The sequence below is a fragment of the Micropterus dolomieu genome, linkage group LG01, assembly GCF_021292245.1.
Source record: "Micropterus dolomieu isolate WLL.071019.BEF.003 ecotype Adirondacks linkage group LG01, ASM2129224v1, whole genome shotgun sequence".
NCBI lineage: Eukaryota > Metazoa > Chordata > Actinopteri > Centrarchiformes > Centrarchidae > Micropterus > Micropterus dolomieu.
In genome coordinates, this window is record NC_060150.1 from 33,757,369 (window position 1) to 33,765,478 (window position 8,110).

Sequence of the window (8,110 nt, forward strand, 5' to 3'; positions counted from 1 at the left end):
TCGTCAGTCTTCCTTAGATGTACATGAAAGGAGTATGTGTAGAGATCAAACGGTGTGGTCGAGGAACAGGTAAAATGAAGAGAGGCTGCAGGTTTTAGGGTAGAGAAAGGGTGCATGAGTGAGCATGGAGAGTTAAATGTTTTATTCAGCCCCGCAGTTTAAAGTGCCACGGCCCTCAGGCACAGCAATGGCCGCCTAAGTGGCTACAGTGACAGCAGAAATTGGCCTTCTGGTTTACAACCTGTCGCCACAGAGTCAGACACGGCAAAGCAGCCGGGGCGGGGGGAGGTGGGTGCAGGTAGGAGCAGAGCACGCAAGATACAAAAATTGACAAGAGAGAGTTAAGGCAAGGGTTGAGACAGGACTGGTAAGAATGGGGACAGGGAAAGAGGACCAAAAAAAACAGATTGAACCGTCATGCTCAAATTGAAAGGGAGAGTGTTTCTTTTAAATCCAGTGGTCAGGCTAACAAAGCGTTCATAAGGCGGCTACCAGAGCTAGACAGACAGATGCTTTTAATGCTTTAACTACCAACCAGCTCTTAGTGCCTGAAGGCAGGCATGTGAGTGCACGGACACACTGTCACACAAACACACAGAATCTGGGCGACAAAGAGAGGATTACTTTCATCATTGTGTGTGTGTTAGAGTATATATGGTGAAATGTGATACTAATGAGTAAAGATGTACAGCACATATGAGAGGAGAGATTTCAGCTCCATAGCACCATCACCTGGACAGAACATACAGAATACAACAACGTGCCATCTCTTTAACTAAATAGAGGGAGTGCATGATTCGTGAGTGTTTTGTGGTGGCTTTACCTCGCGTCTGAGGGTCGCCTTGGTACAGGCGGGGCAGATGGGTCCATGGCGGGAGAAGGCGATGGGCAGGCGTCTGGTCCTGTTCTGGCAGGCCAGGTCCTCACACACCAGCCAGCCCTATGAGAGAAACATCAAACGCATTACTTCCAACAACAGTCAAACTTCCACACTTCAGCAGAGTTGCAACAGTTAGTCCATTAATAAGCCAGTTGATTGACAGAGATTTTATTGGCAATGATTTTGATAATTGATTAAGTGTTTAATATTTCAGACTGCAAAAGATTCGCTGGAGGCAGCTTCTTAAATGTGAGGATTTGCTGTTTTTGGCACTCTATCGAATATTTTGGGAGAAAAATGTAGACTAAAAGGTTAAAACTAAACAATGAACAGAAAAATGGTTCATAAAATTTATCTTTATTTGTATCTCGACACATTAGGTCATTCCTCAGCTGTTAATCTTAGACTAGTTTGGTTTCCTGCTGAGGCTTTGGCTGCCATGAAGAAAAAAAAAAAACCCACAGAAAACCATTTATTAATTCCCTTTCTATGATTTTCAGAGCATTTACTCCCTGAATACCCATTACTGTAAATTACTTTAAATTCTAGCTTTTTCATGGGTTTCCTGATGTAAATATCTGAAAACACACACACACACACACACACACACACACACACACACACACACACACAACTACGCTGCGCTTCCAGCTAACCCTAACACAGAAGGGCACCAAAACAAAAAAAAAAACAACACACAACTCAAAGCCGCCTTTACTACCCTACGTGATTACTTATTTATAAAATGTTTTCATGTCACCATTTTTTTATTGATAAAGGTGTTGTTAAAAATTGAACAAACAAACAAACTTTTGTTGCCTCAAAAACGGTTTGTGGTAATGAGGAAATGTTGCTGAAAATTGTTGCTTCCATTTAGCTGCTCTAATTCTGCACAACAGAACTGACAAGAAAAGTAGTCGGAGGAGGAGGAAAAAGAATGGATGTAAAATAAAAACAACTGCAAGAGACAGGCTGAGAAAGAACAGAGGTTTACATCTGACTTCACATCCCAACCTGCTGTCTCTCTCTCTTTACATTTGACCGTATCTACAGCTGCTACTGTTGGGGTCCTGGTCTGTGAGCACTTGTCACACAGGCAGAGCAGTGGACAGCCAAAACGGCAGTAGTTAGGACCCCCTGGGCTGAGGTAGTGACCCTGGGCAGGTGCTGTGGTCTAACCCTCTCAATCTCCCCGTATTCTTCCAGACCCCTCCACCCCCACTGCTTCTTGTGCCCTGTCATTACTAAGGGGGTTTAAGGGGGAGGGGGTTAATGCCCAACTAATGACAGAGCATAAGACCCACCACCATCAATACATTTGCTTTCCTCCATCTATCCATCTATCCTTCCTCCCTTCCATTCACTCAAAATAAACCACTGCACCTGTCTTTGTATCCACATCCCCCTCACACATACAGGCACGCAGAGTTTCTCTGATTGATTTTTATCTTTGGCTTTGTCTCGTCTGCTGATCAGTTTTGAGCAGCAGCTACAAAAGAATTGGTAAAGATTGTTGTTTTTTTCTTTACGGCTGTACTCCACAGTATATAGACACTTTTCCTTTCATGCCAAGAACAAACTGGTTATAAGGACGGGTTAGCGGTTACCACCAAAATTGACTCTTTAAAGACACAATCCTATACATGCAGCACAATTTATTTATTTATTTTTAACTAGATCATTAAGATGTTTCTATAACAAAAAAAAAAATCTATCAAATGTATGAACTTTTTCATAATTTTATTACTTTGAATCACTTCGACACTGATCAACAAGAACTCAATAAATGCATCAAAATTAAAGTACGTTATGAATCATAAGTATTTATTTAGTTAAGGCACTTTAGCAACAAGTTCTATTTAGATGGGTTTGTACCACCTTGACACACACCTGGACACTGCAATTCCCCCCCATTGTTCTTTAAAACACTGTTCAAACTCATATGGGGACGACGGTAAACGGCAGTTTTACTTAAGTTCTGTCACTGTGTCTTACCCGGGCTGAGCTGTGGACTCCAACCAACCAGTCACACAAGAACTTTGACAAAGTTGTAAGTCATGTTGTAGCCTAACCTGCAATCCAAACTCTTCTTTTACTATTAGAACTTTTCCTGCAGTCTCGCAACATGTAGATAATGATTTCCATTCATGTTCAGACCTGTGAAAGCATTTTAAAGACGGATTCATTGTGTAAAGTAGCAATGCGACAGATCACAAAACCCACGTTTCGGATCATTTCTCAGATGAAAAAAAAAAAAAAAAAAAAAAAAAAAAAAAAAAAAGGGTTAGGGTTAAATTATTTAGGTACTATTAGGCTATTAGGTATTTAAGTAGGTACGTACTTGCATCTCTGTGGTCTCGCTCAATGTCCTGCCCACAACACTGATCTGATTCGTTACACGTCACGAGTAAGAACCTACCAACACTGAAGGCTGCTGTGCCACAGATGGGCAAAGTAACCTCCGAGGAGCAAGCCGGAGTTGTGTGTCGGAGGGAAGTCAGCAGATATTACTGTAGCTGCAGTAAACACCACAATCTGATGATCTGTTTTTATGATGACAAGCAAGCCTAGTGTCCCAGCTACACCACTGAAGAAGTCACAGCCTACAGGGTTTCCCTCAATGAAGTTGAAAGTGACAGCTTTTAAATCAGTTGCCCTCCTCTAACCCAATCATTGCGCTTCAGAGTTAAACACAGCATGGTGTGAAAATGTTTTTTTACACTATAATGGCTAAACTTTACAATTAATCCGTGGTTTAGTGGTGGCTGGGGGGCTCTGTACATGGATCAGCTACTGTCTGTTTCTCCACTAGTGTAGAGTAGGGAGTAGGGATTTAAGAACATACTGCACATTAAACTGTAAATGTTTTCTTTCTTTATTATGCAATTAAACAGGAAATGTAAGAGTAGACAGGGAGAGGAGAGCTTCATGCAGCCTACACACACAGCTGCTTGCACGCACACACACAGCCAGCAAATCTCCTCTAAATGAAAATCAAACACACGTTCACACACACACGTCCCAAATCAATTAGAAAGTCCCAGAGTTCACAGCTTTACCCACAAACCCCAGCTCCAGGACTAATTATCTAAACACCTCTGCCACTCTTGTACAAAGAGCTGAGCATCATGGGAAATCAGACTGCTCCACCGTCTCTGATAAAGACATATGCAGGACAATGGTTTGTGGAGGTGGGAGATAAGGAGTATGAGAGCGTTTAAAAATGGGCGGCGACTCGATCTCTGTCTTTTTTTTTGTGTGTGTATTTCTTATGACACAAGCCTTGGCACACATTGCTGTTCCCATGGGGGACGGACGGACACACACACACACACACACACACACAGCATTCAATGTAGGCACAAACATATTAATCATTTTCCATTCACATACAATAAAATGAATTAATAAGACACATCAACAAGACTCAAGACACATACTGAGAAAGCTGAAAGGAGGGAAAAAGCCACCCACAATGCCCTTGTGCTCTGCTACTGTGACCCAAACCCATCCACACACACACTTAGAAAAATAAAAATAAATTGAGTGCAGCGGACCCGTGTGAGCCATGCAGAAAGGGCTAAAAACAAAGAACACACGGGGAAAGACACGGGAAGGGAAAAAAAAAAAAAACCTAATTGAGGCATTTCGGCAGAGCGAGGGTGGGGGTGTACAGTCGGACATGAGAGAATAAAGGCTCATAATTGCATAATTATAGCAGTGGATACCTGACACACTGAATGCAGACGTCAAATGAGTTCCACATAATTTAACCAAACAGAGGCAAGACCAAGCCACGACAGGGCCCACCACGAAATATACCCTCTCTCTTCTTCTTCGTCTGTTTGGTTGTTTTAACTCTCTCGTCGCTTCCAAAACCCTCTCACTCTTGGGTTTGATACTTTAACGTCCTCTTTATTACTGTACTCCTTCTATTGGAGCTACAGGGATTTATATGGCAAAGAGTGATATTCGCAAACGACTCTACAGTATCAGTGCTGCTGTCTTTGACCCTTGAACTCCTTACTAGAACAGCATTGATCATCAACAATTAGTTGATCAATGACTTAGTTTGATCACAATTGTGATAATTTATTAATCAATCAAGTCATGTGTAGAGCAAGACATGCAGCACAGAGCAAGAAGTGCTCGTCAAACGAAAGAGCAATCTGAAGACATCACCTTTGGCTATGTGAAACTGCAATGGGCATTTTTAACGCTTCATGATTGATAACAGACAGACTGATTGATTATGACAATTTTCATTATGTTAACTCTTTTCTCAATTAATGGATTCATTAGTTGATAAATTGACAGAAAATAGTGAAAAGTGCTCCTCGAAATATCAAAGAGCACAAGGTTACAAGGATTTTACTATAATGTCAGACCAAGAAAGGCTGCAATTCTCACATTTGAAAACCTGGAACCAGTCCAAAGACCAAAAAATCTTCCCTTTACTTTCTCAAAAGACAAAATATTTACATCTGAGAAGTAACACGTGAACTTTTTTGAATCGTTCATGGCTTGATAAATTCAATCAACTGTCAACAGATGAATGTTCTGTTAAGTTACTAATCTATTAACCGACTAACAGCTTTATTGTGAATGTTAACACAGGGGAGAGGCCTCTGTGGGATGACTCCTGTACCAGAGGAATCCACCTGCCCCACACACACACACACACACACAGAAGTACCAGAAAGAGCTCTAACTGTTTTCTGTGCTTCAGCAGTCAACACTTCCATCTCTGAAGTGAATAGACTAAAATCGGTCTACTTCACAAACACACACACACACACACACACACACACACTGAATGGAGCTCAAACGGCTCCACTTTGTACCTCCTCCGCTTAATCAAAGCTTCTCTATTCAACAATTTGACCTTTTGTTCAAAACAGGATTATCACCTTCTCTGGTCTTCATTCACCCTTTCTCTCTCTGCCTCCCCCTTTCTTCTCTTGCCCCTCAGCCCGTTTCCAGGGGCGACCCGCGTGACGAGGGTAATTGCAATAATTTGTTAAATGCCATGGCAACGGTGGTTAGATGGGAGGGGTAAAAAAAAGAAAAAAAAAGAAAAAAAAAAGAGAGAATTGGGTGGTTCAGGAAAGAAGCGAATCATTTTGCCAAAGACAGCGGGACGAGAGGAGGAAGGGATGACAACAGTGTGTGTGCGTTTATATGAGAGGGGGGGGGGGGGGGAACAAATGTTTGCCCATTCTCAGGGTGCTGGTTTATTGATAATGGTAGGGATGGGGGGGCAGGAGGTAATTTCACTAATGATTAATGTCTCTGTGGTCCTAGCTTAGGACGCCAACACACATACATGTATGTTGGCGTACACACACACACACAGAGGTGCAGAGCTTTCAGTCTATCTGGCCAGACAAACAGCTCTATTTGAACTCTCCCTCGGCCTGAAAGGAATCCTTAATTACACAATATTACCCCTCTTCATTGCCCCGCTGTGTGTGTGTGCGCGCCTTGTCCACTGCTGTTCAGCCTCCAGTGGTGTGTGTGAGAGTGTGTGTTGCTGTGTGAGGTGTAAGTATTCAGTGGCAGCAGCTGTTTCACACATCGTGACAAAGGGGTTGAGGGGGACTCGCTCCCCACACATTCACCAAACTAATTGATTTCTGTTCAGCACTGTGGGAGAGTAACCCCCACCCCACACACACTTTTACAGACAGTGCATTCCTCTCTCTCAAGACCAAGGTGTTAGAAGCTAACAGGGGGGGGGGAAGAGAGAGAGAGAGAGAGAGAGAGAGAGAGAGAGAGAGAGAGAGAGAGAGAGAGAGAGAGAGAGAGAGAGAGAGAGAGAGAGAGAGAGAGAGAGACTCATAATGACAACACAGGCATCCAGTTTACTTCAGTCTCAGTCTGCACTGTAACAACGGGCCCTGTAAACTGTTTTGCTCCAGGCTCAGTCAGCAGATATCTAACAACATTGCATGGGCAAATTTTAAAAGCAACCTAAAAGTAGAACCTTCATCAGGTACACTATATATTTTCACAGAAATATACACAACAGTTTATAACTATATCGCAAAAATATATAATAGAAATAGATAATGTGTGGGGTTTCCTGCAGTGTTTCTCGCCTGAAACTTCAGCAAACATCAGAAGGAATTATGACTTTAAGACTTTTATGAAGAAAAATAAACATTAACCTTCAGGGAAATAGAGGAAATGTCACATATTTATGAAATGCGACTACTGGTTAGGCCCATCTGCTAGCTAAATAGATCACAAAACGAGATGGATCAGGATCTATGCGATTTACCGATTTATGATTTCCATTTGACATGGGAAGCCGGAATTTCCGAGTTCCAAGAAATTTCGACAGGTATGCCCCCTTAATTGGATTTCCAACTCGGAAAGTCGGGAGAACTTTCAAACCCCAACCTCAAAATCCAAGATGGATGCTACCGGACTTACAGTAGGGGAAGAATCAGAAGCTGAAGTAATTTACTGATCATACTGTCACACAATCAGTCATACACACAGTCCTGTCTGCAGACAAAATACCTCAAAATGCGTTGTTATGGGTGGATATTGCCAACAATAGCAGAGGTATCAACCTTGGTTTTCCAAATGAAATCTGTTGTTCTACTGGAACGCTGTCAACTCTCTGTGACTTCATTAACAGCTCCGACTTCCGAGGTAAACGGAACGCAACATTAGGCACAGTGGTGCTCTGGGCTACATGCTAATGCCAGTATGGTCACAGTGACAGTGCTAACATTTAGCAGATAACACATACCATGCTCACCACCTTAGTTCAGTGTTTTACGATGACAATGATTTGTAACGTTAAGCACGTCATTAGTTTTGCAGGTATTTGATCATAAACCAAAGTACTGGAGACATTAGACTGATGGTGGCGCTATTAACGAGTTAAGGGATCAACAATGCAGCTACTACATTTCATGGCAATCCATCCAATCCATTCATTTTCACTCCAAACTACAAATCTGAACCTCTTGCCATGCTAGAAGAAAATTAGAGCCGGCGCAATAAATCTGCGTGCCAATATAATCGGCTGATATGAGCTAACATACCACAAATCCACTGTAAGATACGGAAATCAGCTTTTGTTCTAAGTACTATTTTTAACAATAAAAAAAGCAAATTTTTAAACAGCATTATGTTATCTTGGCGAGGTCTCATAACTACACATAATAAATCTACGACATAATCTTTGTTTAAGTTACGTGATTTAAAAAAAAA

General features: G+C 41.9%; 1 protein-coding gene across 1 annotated transcript in view; it reads right to left on the bottom strand.

Annotated features, from left to right (window-relative positions):
• The window catches only part of pola1 (polymerase (DNA directed), alpha 1), a 63,035-nt gene that overhangs the window by 15,722 nt on the left and 39,203 nt on the right, over nt 1–8,110 (bottom strand). Inside the window, exon 35 of the mRNA XM_046066052.1 lies at nt 824–940. Within this exon, the coding sequence (XP_045922008.1) occupies nt 824–940 (117 nt within the window). The remainder of the gene's footprint in view (nt 1–823; nt 941–8,110) is intronic.